The 16795-nt window shown below is 33.5% G+C and overlaps 2 protein-coding genes across 2 annotated transcripts; both read right to left on the minus strand.

The window, feature by feature from the left end:
- Positions 1-361: 361 nt before the first annotated feature.
- LOC131648604 (transcription factor ABORTED MICROSPORES-like) lies at positions 362-3183 on the minus strand. The gene is made up of 7 exons (XM_058918348.1): positions 3054-3183; positions 2647-2820; positions 2482-2560; positions 2301-2372; positions 1188-2117; positions 636-812; positions 362-547 (listed from the first exon to the last, which is right to left on the minus strand). Exons 1-7 carry the CDS (start codon positions 3176-3178, stop codon positions 362-364), a joined length of 1743 nt encoding a protein of 580 aa, XP_058774331.1. The 5' UTR covers positions 3179-3183.
- A 10550-nt stretch (positions 3184-13733) lies between these two features.
- LOC131648605 (protein neprosin-like) lies at positions 13734-16795 on the minus strand. The gene is made up of 7 exons (XM_058918349.1): positions 16592-16795; positions 16355-16441; positions 16038-16226; positions 14583-14747; positions 14416-14469; positions 14198-14344; positions 13734-14111 (listed from the first exon to the last, which is right to left on the minus strand). Exons 1-7 carry the CDS (start codon positions 16793-16795, stop codon positions 13734-13736), a joined length of 1224 nt encoding a protein of 407 aa, XP_058774332.1.

A 16795-nucleotide genomic window follows, 5' to 3' on the forward strand; every position in this document is an offset into this window, starting at 1 on the left:
TGTGGACCGCAGCTGACATATCCATTTGTCACTCTTAGATTTAATCATAAAAAATATTTTATAAGACCAATTTACCTAAGTTTTGTGATAAATTTTGGACTATGTGCGATAATCCGGAACAACTTCAAGGTGAACATAGATTTCTTCTATTTGAATTGAAATTCAACATAAAGAAATTAAAAAATAAGTTGTAAACTTGTAATAGGGAATTGGATTATAACATGATGTTTTTTAAATGACAATAACAAGAGAAATTAACGATAAGACATATATGAATTGCTTCATATATGTGCACTGTTTACCAATAAACATTATAAAAAAATATATAATTAATGACAAATTAAGAGTAATTATCAAAAGATTAACTATGAAACTGGTGTGAATGATATGCAGCAACAGTCTGTTGATCATGTTGGTCCTTACTGATGACACCATTCTCAGACGATGTTGCTGTCATCTCATCACTCCAACATGCAGATCTGTTCCTTGTCAGCTCCAACAATGAATCTCTTACATCTTCAGCCTCAACTATTTCACTCTCCTTTTTCTGCTCATAACAATAAATTTAATACTATGCTATTTATATAATCATGGATTAATAAAGTTTTCATGTTTTGTAAAGAAATTATATTTACCTCAACTTTGAAAACATTTGACACAAGACCTTTATGGCTTGTTACTGTGGCATGCATTACATCCATGCCTAAAGTGTTGAATGCTTCCATCAATCTCACAAATCCACCAGGCCTATGCTCACAGAACACCTTCAGAAAATACTCATTCCCATCTATCAATGCCACTTCCACTTGTGGCTGCAATATTCATTTCTTGCACTATAAGTTACCTCCAATATAAAAGAAATAGAAACAACGTACAAAACAAATCTATGAAACTCAGACACAGACAGACACAGACACCAGACAAGACACTGGTAATAATTTGAAAAAATAAATAATTTAAGTGTCACTGTTGTGCTGGCTCTGACACGGACATAGACAAACCTATTTTCTGAGGTGTCGGTGCTATAAAAAAATAATACTAGTATTCATAGCAAAAATAGAACAATGTTTATCGACCGGAAGTACTCATTATCTGAAACAATCATTGATTAGGTTTTACTTATCTGTCGATCGAACTCTTAGTAATCGATATAGAAATTTTATTATAAGATAAGTTGTTAGGTATACCTCCATTTGTTGTGTCTGTTTGTCAGTACCAGTACCTACATCTTCCTGCTTTTGTTTTGAAACATAGCCATTCCCAACATGAAAACCATGTTCTTCTTTTGGAACATTATTTGTGTTATCTTCTAGTTGAGTTTGAACACCGCCGTTATATTGATTATTATTTCCATTAACAATGCAGTTACTTTCAGTGCCTGTATCTGAATTTTCCTCAAGTTCATCTTGAAGCTCTTTCACTTGCTTCTGCAAATCCTTCACAAACTCAATAGCATCACCAAGAATTGAAGCTCTATCAAGCTTTGAAATTCTCGGAACCAACGAGCGAAGATTATACAACCTATCATTCAGTTTCTTCCTTCTTTTTCTCTCGGCGACGAGATTCTTTGACTGGTTTCCTTTTCCGTTTCTTCTTCTGAACTTTCCATCATCCTCTTCTTCATTCTGATCACTGCAATCAGACATAGACTCCGATCTACCAACAGCTTGTTCGTGTTTTCTTTTCGAGTCTAATGGATCGACAAACATATACTGGTTATTATCTGTCATTAGGCTTTTGTTATCATGTTCCTCTTCTGTGTTAGATTTGAGAATGCTGCTGCTGTTGTTATTGTTGTTGTTGTTTTCGAGATCATGAAGGAATGAACCTTGGTATTCTTCGGAGAATGTTTCGTCGTTTTTGATTCGGTTTTGTTGCTGATTGTAATTGTAACTGTAATTGAACTGTTGCATGAAGTTCATTACAGACATGTCATGTGGAAGATTCAATGTCTCTGGTGCATGAAAATGATTGCTTGTTTTATCTCCGTCGATTTCGTCGACTATAGCTTGATTTGATTGCATGTTGCTCATTGAGTTGTTCATCATCCCTTCTTGATCCACCATGACAATACACTGAGATGTGATGAAATCTATCACCTGTTGATCTTCACCAACCTATCGACACAGATACAGACATAGACACAGACACACAGACACAGTTAATAATTTGAAAAAATTATTAAATAAAACTAATCACGTGTTACAGTGTCGTGTTGATGTCAAAAACTAATACGTGTTGGACACCGAACACGTCTTTGTTTCGAGCCAATAAAAAATGAACATAAAAGGGGGCAATACTTGTTTAGTTACAAAGAGCTCAACTAGTCCACCAGGCACAGGAATCAAAACATGTGTCCCATTAATTGTTTCCTACAAAATAAGTACTCAACATCAAATATCATTTTGCATATTAAACATTGAAGTTAAAAATTGAAGTTAAAAAATGGGATTCAAATTCAAAATTAACTAATCAACTTACTTGTAGAGTGTTTGGATCCAAGGTGTTAGGATAGTTCAACCAACTAGGTTGGTTTGTTAATAGAGTTTGTGCATGAATCCTGTTCAATCAAGAGATTAAAGAACATCAAATTTCGAATAAATTTAGAGATTAATTCAATGTAAAAAAAAAAAAAACAAGAAATACCCCGAATCTGTAGTAATGGAAGTGTTAAGTTGTGAAAGTAGATCACAAGAATTTGTTCTTGGATGCGAAAACATTGTATCCCTACATGAAGATATCGCGAAAATATGTTCTTCTCTACCGCCGTTTTGATTGCTTTCACTTCCTCCACAACAACATCCCAACCATTCGAGAAACCTATATATATAAACCAACAAATTAACATCATAATAATTATTTGTGTGTGTAATCAAGATATATTAAACAGAGAATTAAGGGTTCTCAAAGGCCTGATACACTAAGAACGAGATATACTCGAACAAAAGAAAAGAAATAGTAAAAGATCCCTAAGAACATCATAATTAATTTTGGAACATATATAGAAGGAAAAAAAATGGAAAGATTAGTTATGTAATTTATGTTACCCTAACCTTTGATCTTCACTTAATTTCCAGTAAACACAATAGTCCCAACCATTCAAACCAACAAGAGGTCTTAATCTCTCACTAAAGTTTTGCATGATGAAATTGTTCATGTCACACTTCAATAGTACCATTCTAAAATTTGTTAGATATCAAAATTCAAAACCATACATCATGTGATAATATTGTATGTATGTATGTACTATTAGAATATGCATTCTATAATATACTCACATGCATTCATGCAAAATAAAGCAGAAGAATATCTTGTTTGATTCCTTAGAGAAGTTTCTTTCTTCTTGAATTTCTTTGACAACAAAGCAAGAAAAGTAAAAGAAAAATTTAAGGAAAAAAACAAAAACAAAAACTTAATTAGTAGTTGATAGCAACAGTTAACTGCATCATCATATCATCACAAAATTTGGATCATATGACAAAAATGCTATGTCAGAAAATGAACTAGAAACAAAGTAGCTTATATCAATGTCTTATAAGCATGATGCAACTAATAATCACAAGAATATCTTTTTTTATATGCATATATATTGGAGTGTAGGAGGCTGTTATTATGGTAGGTGAAGTGTAGAGGGTGAATGAAAGAGAGAGAAAATAAATAATAAATTTGGTTTATAAATTAAGAATTTGTAAGTTTGTTAGGGAAGAGAAACGAGAAATGAGGTGGAGAGATAAAGATATTAGATGATTTGGTGATGATGGGAGGAGCATATATTGCATGATCCAAGATGGCGTACAAAACCTTAACTACTTTCCTAGAGTTACTCATTCGTTTTGGAGAGAAATATTTTGAAAACTTCAACTGCTCTTTTGCTTTACTATAGATTTAACCACAAATAGAAACTGCATAATATCTATATTACATTTTTATGTGGATTGGGATGACATCTCAAATATTTTGGGATAATATTTCCGGGTCTCATATTTAAAATAGGGGTGGCAAAACAAGCCGTCCATCTCGTTCCGCCTTAGACAACCCGTAAAAAAAAAAGTAAGGCATACAAGTTTATGCACAATAATCTAATCCGTCTCGTCAAGGTGGCAGGTAGGAGAGAAGGACCTGTAGCTCAATACAATTGTTGGCCAGTTGCTTACTTGCCCGCCTATTTATTTATTTTATTTTTACTTTTACTTTTTAATAGATTAATACATTTTTTTTTATCTTTCAATTAAAATTTCGTTTATTTTTTAGAATAATTTTTTATAAAGCATCTTTTTAACAAATTTTATTTAAAAAAATATTGCATATATTCACAAATAAAAGTATAAAATAAAACCATCAAGAATTAGAATTTCTATAATTAACTAAAAAGGGTGGGCTTAAGGCGGAACAGGTTGAACGAATAGGTGAGGCGCACTTTGAGCGAAGGGTTTTGGCGGGGTGAGCATTAATGAATGGCGGATTTCGGCGGGGCGGGTTTTTGTGGACGGCGAACCCAAAATCCCAACCAACCCTCCATATTTGGCAGGTACGCGGGCCAGTCCGGAGTGCCACTCCTCGTTTTGCCACCCTTAGTTTGATGAAAGACTCGTAGACTGAATAATATTTTCAAATAGTCTTAACTGCGAGCTTAGAAACCGTGGACTGGTATTAACTTAGGCAATTTCTCATTGCACCCTTAAACATTCTCTTAGATCCCGTGCTAAATTTCTAAAATGCTATCTGTTTTTGGAGATATATCTCCGGATGCACCAAATCTTCATTTTAAATAATTCGGAGATGTATCTTCGAAGGGCATTGTACGGTGTATTCGGAGATACATATAAAACCTTTTTTACTCAAAAAATAATTTCGGAGATGCATCTCTGAACTAGTTGATCATAAATATAACTGACATAAATATATGCTTAGGATTTGAGGTTCAATTTTTAGCTCCTTTTATTTAATATTTTATATGGAACCAAAAAGGCGTCTTTATTTTTTTAGATTTTACGATGGAGATATTACCTCGGTTTTCTATAAATCCAATAAAAAAACTACCTATTTATTAATTTGTTTTCAACCAAAAAAGCGTCTTTAATTTTTGTTGATTTTACAGGATGGTTTGTTACCTCAATTTTTTAGATTACCCGAGATAAATACTCTTTATCTTTTTAATTCCTTAAGTGTCTACCTAAATCAATTTTCGAGCCCTAACGAAAGAACACTAATTCTCCAACCAACGAAAGAATACTTCTTCTCCCAGGAGTCATAGAAAACGAAAAAACCCTCTCACCAGTATGTTATTATTATTGTTGTTGTTGTTGTACTCCATTATTGTTGTTCTTATTGTTGCTGTTGTTCTCCATTACTGTTGTTCTATATTACTGTTGTTCTTGTTGTTGCTGTTGTTCTCCATTACTGTTGTTCTTGCATGTTGTTGTCATTGAGAAGCATTACTTTGGGTTGTTTTAGGTTTTGGTTTTGGTATTTTGGATGGTTCACGTACAAATTGCCTCAAGAATCAATGAATATGGGAAAGACTTTGACCTCTCCAAGATAATTTACTGTAAGTTAGAATTTTTATGTATGAGGCATTTTCTTTATTTTTGTTTTGGTTTTATTCAAATTTAGTATAGGATGAAAGCTGATAGATTAGTGTGTATGAAATCATAGAATGAAACCCCTAAATTAGTTGTAACCTTAAACTGACAAATAAGAAACCATAGAATAAAATTTTCATTAAGTAAAATTACAAAAAAGTCATTTTTTATTAATCATATCTACATCCTATGGCTGACATAAATTTTGACCAAGTATAATCTGCTTCATCGTCATCACCGGAGTTGATGACGACTGGCCTTTTCACCTTTATTCTTCTTGATCTCCTCTTAATGAGAGCTCTTATGGATTTCAAAGGTTGGGTAGCACGGTCTCTTTTAACAACTTGGTCCTTTACATCTACACAAGCTTCTGTTCTATCAACATTGGATGAAATACTCAGTTTCTGTTTTGGTTCTTTCATGACTTGGACCTCTTCTTTGATTTCTTTGGATAAAGTTTCAACAGAAGTACTCATTTTGATTCTTCCTCTTCTCTGATTTCTTTGGATGAAGTTATTTTGTTTTTATATTAATTCTTCTGATTCTCCCTCTTCTCTAATCTTTGAAAGTCTAAAAGGCAAAATATTTCACGCATGTCAAGTTTCCTTCTAATTATTTCTTCTTTAATTCTCCACGTTTTCTTATCTTGGAAGTTGGAAAGATCTTCTGCTAGACTAGCTACCTCGAGCTCTTGAATGATTACATCTCTTTGTCTTTTCAAATTTCTTTTTGCCTTCTTTGATATTCCTTCCACTCCTTCTTACGCATAATTTGATGTTATTCTTGTTCTTATTAATTTTGTTCTTGTTGTTGTTCTCCATTACTGTTGTTTGTGTTGTTGTGGTTCTCCATCCAGTTCTAAAAATAATAAAAATGTTGATGTTGGGAACCCACCTGCAGTTAACTTTACCCCTCGGCGTTTTAATAATCGAGGTGATAAGGGGTAGCTTTTCATGACGATCTACGTTACCTTGCTTCCGTAGCCGACGTCAAACGCATTTTGCGACGCTAGATGTGTTTTTTGTAGTAGTATTTCTCATTTATCTTATTTTAAATTTTAGTTAATGTATTAGCTCAAATAGGTTTATTTTAATGCAATAGATAGCATTAGCTTTTGAAATAGATTATGTATAGACTCTATTTATATGATTTGAATGAGTTTAGATGATACTTAGATGGCAAGGGTAGTTTCAGCAAAGTGTCTTCCATGGAAGATGAACAAAGCTTTTCTGCCATGTATCTCTGAAGTGTGTTGCTCAAGGTGTTCTGAGATACATCTCGGAACTATTTCGTTCCTCATATACTAATACCATTTTTTATGCTTCTTTCAAGGATAATGGCTTAAAATAACGAAAGGATGAGATTCAGTCGACCTACCCTAACCGCGTCTTCTCGTCGCGAGAGGGCTTGTTAGCATGAGCACGCTAGAGTTGCCCCTCTGTCTCACAATAGGGAGGCATCGACCTCTAGGAGTTAACTATCACAGGGGTCGGGATCCCAGAGTCGTGCGCACCATGATGTGTGAAATATGTGAACCATGCTTGAAAGATTCTCAATCTTTATCAACCTCTATATGAGTGGTTCCAAAATGCACTCCAAAACTCTAGGCTTGCAAGTCTTTGTGCTTATGGGTACAACACCATTAGCCATGGCATGAAGGGTGGATTTATTTAGAGACGGCACAATGAAACGTCATCTTTCCACCTCCCCATTGGCGAGATGACTATTACATTAGATGATGTCGCTTGTCTCTTACACCTTCCCACTAGAGGAAAGTTGCTTGATCATTCCAAGATCTCCACGGCTGATACATTGGATATGATGGTGTTTTATTTAGGAGCTGACCCTAAGGAAGCCTTTGAGCAGTGTAGGAAATTCAGGGGTGCACATGCAAAGTTTTCTTGGTTGGCGATGTTGTATGGAAACAACTTGGATATAACTGAATACCCGAAAGCCTACGACCTTTGGGTTGGCTACCACAGGGAGTATGCACTTAGGTGCTTCTTCATGTTCTTGGTTGACATGTCCATGTCTATGGACAAAAGTGCAAACTACGTGGATGTAACTTACCTTAAATATTTCATCAACTTGGAGTCCATTCACGAATGGAATTATGGGTTGCATGCTTGGTTTACCTATACACCAATATGTACAAAGGTTGTAAATAGACAATAAAGCAAATGACAGGATCATGCACCCTACTCACGATAATTTCCAGATCCCATTATTAAGTTACAAATAACTTTTTTTCACACTTATTACAATTTTTTTTCTTATTTGGCCCGATTACTTGAAGTCCCATTTGGTATTTCTCCTATTTTTATTGATTCAAAATGCCAATTGTGCGGTAATGATTGTTCGAATTTGTACATAGCAAGGTACTCGCTTATCGCTTTCTATAGCATAACATGTTTATGAGACTTTTCATTTGTACAATTTTCATATTATTCATTCCTTTCGCATTACTTGCTCATGACTTGAATCACAATTAGTTTCCTTTTTTATCATAGATGTGAGGTGGTTTTCCATTGTGTACATATGCGAGTGACCGACACTTCTTGTGTTAACTTGATATTATTATGTTTAATCTTTCGTTTGTATTGATTTTGTGATGCACGAAAGTGATTAAGGAACTTGTTTGATTTTGACCACAACTACCATAGCCAAATGTCAATTCACATTGTGAGAGTGTGACCATTCGTAACCCCTGTGAGTGTTGAGCGACAGATCTTCATATTTAAGTATTCGACGGGTTAAGTAGAAATACGATTCCATAATGAATTCTCTTAAGCTACAATAGATTGTTTATTTGGTTTTATTTACTTTTTCCACTTTTTACTTTCTGTAACCCAATCATGAAACTTAGAATACGAGAACATTGAACGATAGTTTTTCTCTACCAATCTTTGTGGACTACGATACGATATAACCTATATCACCTGGTAATAAATATACCTATTACTATTTGCTTGCTGCTTTACCGCATCAACAATATCATGTGCATGTATCTTCCCGAGCGGTGGATGCGGAAATTTGGGTACGTGTAGATCATTCCGAGGTCCTCCTTCCAGGTTGCTCCTATTAGCATTGTCTATAAACAGTTGAATGAAATTATGGAAAATTTTTAGAGTCATCTGGTACTGATGGAGTATCGAAGTAATGAAGCCACATCTCAGTGGAGTCATGTTGAGGGTTACATGACATGGTTCAATAACGTGTCACACCCTTACATGGCATAATACATTCTTGGACGTCCACCTAGGTCTGCTCATGAGGAGATCCTAGAGAATGAGCAGACTAAGGATGATCATTCCATTGATGTCTTGCCGATCTATCAGAACATTATGTGTATGATAGGAGAGGGCATCGAGTCTGGACTATTTGATAAAGGTGGCGATAACGTGGTTAGCCTAGCACGTTCCATTCATACCGAGGCACAAAAGGCCTTGTATTACTGTAGGCAGAGGAGGAGTCAGGGTGTTAGGATTAGACATACTTCATAGACTATGCTTTTGATTGTATTTTGTTTATTTTTCACCGACTTAGAGAATAATTGTTGTACTATTATAATATTTCAGATATTTTAACGCATTGTTCGGTTTTATAATATTCGTTTTTGTTAATCGTTGAAACAAGTTACGGAAATGTTAATCGCTTTAATATTATGTTGGATTAAATAAATTACAATCTTTGCAAACTATTTCTGCACAAAAACTAGCAGACAAGAATTCAAAGATGTATATCTGAATTTACTCCACACCAAGTTCGCAGATACATCTCCGAACTATTTTCTTAAGAAAAGTGGTGGATATGGTGAATTCGTGGATGTGTCTCCCAATTTACGCTTCACCATACAAAGTCGTTTTAATCACTAGGGAAAAAACTCTAAGGTCGGTACCTTATGGACAACTCAAAGTTGTCTAGCTCGAAGAAAATTCTTCTCGGTCAATTAAAATATGAACCAATCTCCTAGATGAAGTAAGGGAAAGAATCATCAGGTGCCTAAATGCCAACATTGAACTTTTTTCTATTTCACCATACAAAATGCCTGACATTGACCCGAGCTTTGCTTTCCATAAGTTGAACTTCCATCTAGGAGCCCGCTATTTCTCCTAACATAGGAAACACAAGTCCCATGAGAAGGCGGGCGTATCAACCATAATGGTTCGAGGATTGTTAGATTCCAGTTTCATTTCCAAATCAAGATACACAAAATGGATCTCTAATATGGTATTAGTTAAAAAAGCTTTACTAAAGTGTAAAGTGTGCATAAAATACACATATCTCAATTGAATATATCCTAGAGATTCTTACCCCCAACAAAACATAGACAGGAAGGTAGACAACTCAGTTAGCTATAAACTTCTATTATTCATGGATGCATATTATGGCTATAACCAAATACCCGTGTATGAACATGAAAGAGGAAAAATTTCTTCATGATAAAATGGGAAAACTACCAATACAACATAATGCTCTTAAGGCTGAAGAACACAATGACAACATACCACAAGACGACGAAAAAGATCTTCGAGAAAGAAATAGGGGAAACGCTATAAGTTTACATAGGTAATATGATTGTGAAGTCCTGCGATGATGGCCTAAATGGCCAACACCTCAACAAAGTGTTTTAGAGAATAAGACACTATAACATGAGTGTCAACCCAAAAATTTCACTTTTGGAGTTCAATCAGACAAGAAAGAGGGATCGAGGCTAACGCTGAATGTGAAAAGAAATCATCAAGATAAATACGCTATCTTCTGAGAAGAAGGTTATCAAACTTAATGAGATATAGACGACTTTGAGTTGGTTCATCTTGTAGTCCTCTTAAGAGGCATTACTATTTTACAAATTAATAAGAAAGAAGGGGCAGTTCTAATGGACCCTATAGTGTAAACATGATTTCTCATCCTTGAAAACTGCTTTATCCATTCCATTGGTCTTTACATGACCGACAATATAGGAATCTTATACCTCTACCTCCTCATGTCCAAGGAAGCAGTTAGTGTCATATTGATCAAGGATTCAGATTCTCATCAAATCCTGATACACCAAATCTCTAAAGCCTTGGTCAGATCCGATATGTGTTACCAAAATATTTAAAAGGAAACTCTAGTTATGCAAGGTAATTATGCATGGAAGCTTATAACCATTTGAGATGAAAAAATGAAAGATTTTTCGAGAATCTAAGTTTATAGATAATATGAATTGCAATGGAATACCTTTGCATCTTGATCAATTCCTTTTAAATCACAATCCAACGAAGTTAGCATTCTTGATATTTGAATGAGCTTAAACTTCAACCTTTTTATTCTTTGATATACTTTTTGTAATCAATAAAATTAAACCAAAATAGATGATGAACATATTCTATATAGTTTGGACTTAAGGAGAACTATGCGAATAGAAGTATCTCTAGGGTGAATTTAGAGGGTCCTTTTTTAATTTTGCAGAGAGCTTTCTAAAATCTAAAGTTGGAAAACTCCTTTTTAAGTTTTTAGGGCTCCCAGTAGGTGCTAGTTTGACAAGGGAGATATGTTGGGAGCCTCAATATGTAAACAAGTTGCAAATGGATTGAAAACTGAACTCTTCCATTATGTGTGGTTAGAGACGAATTGGCTTTGTGTGACCGATGAGAAGTTGTGTTAAGTGTCAAGAGTAGTTTAATTTTCATGTAAAAATGTAACACTTTTAAGTCATTTCCTTTGTTTTGGAGTAAAATAGCTTATGTAAATTAGTGATTTTAACAAATGTAAATATTTGGTATTTTTAGTGTGTTTGCTAGTGTTTCTCTGTTTGGTGATCACAAAAGTGTAGCAAAAGTCAAGAAAAAAAAGCTGAAGAATTGAAGAATATTTTGGTTGGCTTGAGGCCAAGTTTCTGGCAAGGCTCGCTCGGTGAAGGCTTGTGGGCGCTTGCTCGCACAGCGAAGTGAAGGAGTTGCTCGGTGAAGCAAGGCAGTGGCAATTGGATTTTTTTCATCTGTAGGTTCGCCCGGCGAAGCGTAGGCGAGGCGTAGGTGAGTGGAAGAAAGCTTGAACCAACTTTCTGGATAAATTAACCTGGCGAAGCAAGTGGCTCTCTGGGCAAGAGAAGATATTTTTTTATGTTTTTCTTTTGCATTGTTGGCATGACGTGGCTGACTTAGTGGGCTTCGCCCTGTGAGGGAATGGTTCCGCCCGACGAATCTGGGCGTGCAGACCATGATTTTTGGTACTTTGTTAGATATTTTGGGGATTCATTCCATCTTTGTTTTCTCTCTCTTGAACTAAAAACACCATTGAAAGGGAAAAATACCCTTTCTTCATTTTCTACTTAAAATTATAACTTTCAACCATCAATCTTTGAGACTTCAAGTTTGATGTTCATAAAGCTTGATTGTTTACTTGTTGCTCAAGTCACCATGGAAATGGGTGGCTAAATCTCTCTTTGTGTCAAGATTAGAGGTAGATAATATTACTCTTGTTATGTATTCCTCTTAATACTTTGTATGTGAACAAGTGATGATTAATATATGGTGAAAAACCTTGTGTTTATGTTTATTTGTGATTTGAATCATTATTGAGAAGTATGTTTCAAGTTTAGACCTAGGTTTTCGTCTATCAACAAATAAAGTTTAGAAATATCTTTGTGAGTTGATATTCACTAATATCAAACTTTGAATGTTATCATTTTGATTGTTAGGTTGAGATATCATCTACGGATTAAAATGATAAAACTCACAATATGGTTTAGAGATGAAACATATTGAGAGTATATGTGATTATATTGATCATTTATGAGTTCACATGCTTTGTTAAGAAAATACGTACGGAGTAGATTATCAAATCCTAATCTTGACATGCTTTTACCAATCGTTTTAAAACCAAAACTCTCTTTTACTGATGTTTGATACTTTTATGAGATCGAAACTTTCCGTTACCAAAATCGAAACCAAAACCTTTTGTGAATCTTAGGCTTAAAACAATTATAACTGTAGAATAGCGGTAATATCACACCAATCTCTACGGAGAAGGATAATACAAATACTTTACCCTATCAAAAGTGTTTCAACAAGTTTCTCCTTACTTTTTAGCATAATAATAAAGAGGTGGGTAGAATGGGATAAAGGGAGGGAGGTAGTTGAATATGGGATATTACATGGAGCCAAAGCTTGTGTATTTGGGAGGAGGATATGTTGGATAATCAGATCATTTGGAAGGAAGGAATGACTAAGTAGGTTAAAAATGGTGTTTTGGTTTGGTCTCATGATTTTTAAGGTGGGACGATATTTTGTCCTCTAGGGAGGTGGGATAAAAGCATAGGCCCGGTGGTATCATCCTGGGGCATGCCAACTGTTGGTATACCGTCTTATTGATTTGTGCCATGTTGCGTCTTCAGTTTGATATGGTTTTTTCTTGTGGGTGGGAAGGCCGTTTCCTATTTCACGTTGACCTTAAGGGTATTCGAGGTGTTTCATGGGTTAGGTAAAGGTAAGAGAGAACGTTAAGGCCTAGACGAGATTTGGAATGTTGTAGTCTGGACTACTTAGAATATGCGTAACAAAATTATTTTCTATAGGGATATATTTCCTCCATTATTAACTAGGTGATGTCTACTCTCTCTCTCTATCTATCTCTCTCTCTTTAAAGTGCGTTCCCTCTTGATCGCCTTTGAGTAACCTCTCTCTTCTGGACTAGGAGCACGACTTGCTCTTGAGCTTTGGCTTATAGTGGTGTGCAATTTAGTTGGGGCCTCACTAGTTTCTCAGTATTAAACCTTTCTTCTCTCAACTTATTGCTCCCAGGAGTTCTCTTAACTTTTTCTTGTGGTTTGGATTCTTATATTGGTACTAACTAGACTAGTGGGTTTGTTATTGGGGCTGTGTTTTATTGTGGTTTGTCTCTTGTTTGAATTTAGTGTTCCTTGAGTTTTCTTATTCTACTCGGCTCGTGTTGTTTTTGTATTTTTATGATCTCTTGTACTTTTTCTCTCTTCTTTTATATATATTAAAAAAACTATTGTAAGAAAAGTAATGTAATAATTATTAGTAAGACAAATGATTCACAAAACTAGATAATATAGTGTCAATAAAGGCATTGTATTCTATTTTCTATTCTTGTCACATATTATTTGACCTTTATAGTTCTTATTCTATCATACACAATACTTTAGGGACATTTATCACTCTTGCCAGGTCCACCAAAGTACATGTGATCCCCCCACTTTGGACTATACTTTCCTTGTATATTATAACAATTTGGATTTGATGCTACATATGTGGGATTTTCCAATGGAATCAACTTGTTATCAGAATCTATAACTTGCATATTTCTAATATATGCAGCTTTTCCAAAACCCTCTTCAGCAAAGTGACCACTACCCATTGCAGTGGAAGTATGAGCCCCTCTAGATTTTTCATTCACTATTTCTCCACCAAAATGAATTTCATCTGCATCATTTTTCAAGTGTGAGAACAAGGTAGTCGGCCAGTACCCAATTATATTTCCAGCTCCAATTACAAGCAACCAATTTCCAGTGTTTTTATCCTTCACACGAAAAAATAATAATAATAATCATCATAGTTAGTATACATTATTTGAGATCACTAAGACAGAAACAATGTAGATATTACCTTCATTATCTTTAAGGTTATAGCAAACTGTTGTCCTTTATATGTAGAGAATTTTGGAAGTGCAGCTCCAATTGGAAAATTTTGGTTAGTGTGAACAAAGCCTGGACATGCTAAATTGTAGCATCCAGTGCTTTTATATGCATCAGCCTGCAAATATTTGTTTGATATTCAAAACTTTTTTTCACAAATTTATAACTTATTTGTATTATTTTTCTTACCGTCCAATAAATAAAAAATCTCGGGCGATTGTCACCGTAGAGATGCGGATAGACCTGCATACAAATATTTTAAATTAGATATATTGGTTAATATTTGAAAGACAAATAAATTCGGTTTTTAATGCATTATTAATGTAAAGATTCAAAGATATTGTTTTTGAACTAACATGCCAACCAGCTTCAATGGAGTTGAGATCTTCTCCATCTGTGCCAGACGAGACCCACATTTGAGACAAGCTAAATTCACTTTGAACTTCCACATAGGGACTCCATACATTGAATGTAGCTTGTGCTCCAAAATACTCATCCTGGGACACTATTGCAACTGCATGCTGTTTTACAACAAATTATATATCATATATAAAAAAATAAACAAAGACAAAAGAATAAAACAGTCAAGAGATATTAGAGAAAAAAATATAAGAGCCTATATTATATTACATAGTTGTTTTGTTGAATTAGATGGGTTGGAGCTGGGTCTAAAGATTTCAGTAATAGAAAATTTGAAATTCTCTACCCTAAAGAAATTTAAACATTCATTTGAATCACAATTTACTCTAACTTTTTTATTTTGACTATTTTAAAATATTTACACTAAAACAGCTTTATACTTTTATACTTTGTTACTATATATTCTGACATCAAAAAGTAATATTAAGTCGTAAATTAAAACTGGTTAATTGAGTGTGAAAATCTTGTTAATATAGATTAGAACTTGGTTATTGAGTGTACTGACATCAAGACATAAAATATCTTAAATAATAAAAATAACCAACTTCATATCATTATTAACCAACATTTTACTTTTTATTTACCAACTTTATTTTAATACTATAAATTATTTTTAATATTTTGGCGTTTATTAATCAACTTCATCATTTCATTAACTAATATTTTACTTTTTATTAACCAACATTGTTTTACTACTAAATTGTTTTAAATATCTGAAAATTTATTAACCAACTTCATCACTTCATTAACCAAATTTTTATATTTTATTAACCAACATTGTTTTACTACTAAATTGTTTTAAATATCTGAAAATTTATTAACCAACTTCATCACTTCATTAACCAAATTTTTATATTTTATTAACCAATTTTATTTTTCGATAAAAATTACTGTATTTATACTATTCACTATATATTGTGGAAATAGGATGGAGTCGATTATGAGTTTCACTTTGTGTTGTGTGGTTTTTATATAAACGTAGAATTATTAATTTTTTTTTTTAAAATCCATGACTCTCCTGCATTTTTATGAGAGGGTGGTGGAATCCACTTTTTATTAGGTATAAATAGGTGGAATATTAAATTTATAAAAGATAATATCCATATATCTAATAATGTAAAAAAAAATTTAGGTTTTCGTCCATCACAACTATAATAGTAAGATATTTTAAAGATTTAAATGCTGTGATTAAGTAATCCTGTAAAAACTTTTCACACTCTCATGATATATACTAATTAAATTAAAAATTAAATTGTCAATTTTCATAAGTATTTTCAGTTTTGGGTTTTGATTAGTTGTTTTTTGAATCCTTATGTACCATAAGAAAAAAATACACAAAATTGAAAAAGAAAGATATTAAGAGAAATAATTGAGATTAAGTGATTGCATACATCATGAGGAACTGGATCGGCAAGTTTCTTTCCAAAGCTATTAATAGAGTAAGCTCTTAACATGTCTTGTTCTGTGACTCTTCTAACTGGAATTGTTCCTTCAGGACACGATTCACCAAATAAGTTCCACAATTGAAAGTCACTCATATTGCCACTTTGATTCTTCTCTCTTAAACTTTTTGGAAGATCCTACGTACATATAAAAATAGTAAAAAAAAATCATCTTTTATAAAGGTTAAAATATATTAGCTTTTTAAAATTGAAAATTAATAATTTCAAAATTTTTATTATTTAAATCACTAAAACAAAAAAAATACCATTGGTTTTTGTCCTTTCAATAAAGGATGATCAAAAGCTAGTTGTTTATGAGTTAAAACGCAGTCTATGATATCACCATTAGGAACCTGCAAATGCGAGCACAAACATAAAGACCATTATACATAATTATTTATTCATTTAAATATAATTTTTAATGATTTGGATGAATATTATTTTAAGAAAAAAAATCTAAAAGCACCAAATTTTTTTTTATAACTAATGGTGCTAAAAAATACCTGAATTGTCTTAACTGCAGGCTTGTTAATTTTTTGAAGACGTGTAGCTATTGTCTTTTTCAATTTTTGAAGATCTTCCTCTGATCGAAAAGTTTGATTGACTGATTTGTGGTTTTCTGTTTTTAAAGAATTAGTAGAAGAAATAGAAGAAACAACTATAAAAATGTATAGGAGGAGGCAACAAATTGAAGAATTAAAGACCAT

The sequence above is a fragment of the Vicia villosa genome, linkage group LG2 (genome assembly GCF_029867415.1).
Source record: "Vicia villosa cultivar HV-30 ecotype Madison, WI linkage group LG2, Vvil1.0, whole genome shotgun sequence".
Lineage (NCBI taxonomy): Eukaryota > Viridiplantae > Streptophyta > Magnoliopsida > Fabales > Fabaceae > Vicia > Vicia villosa.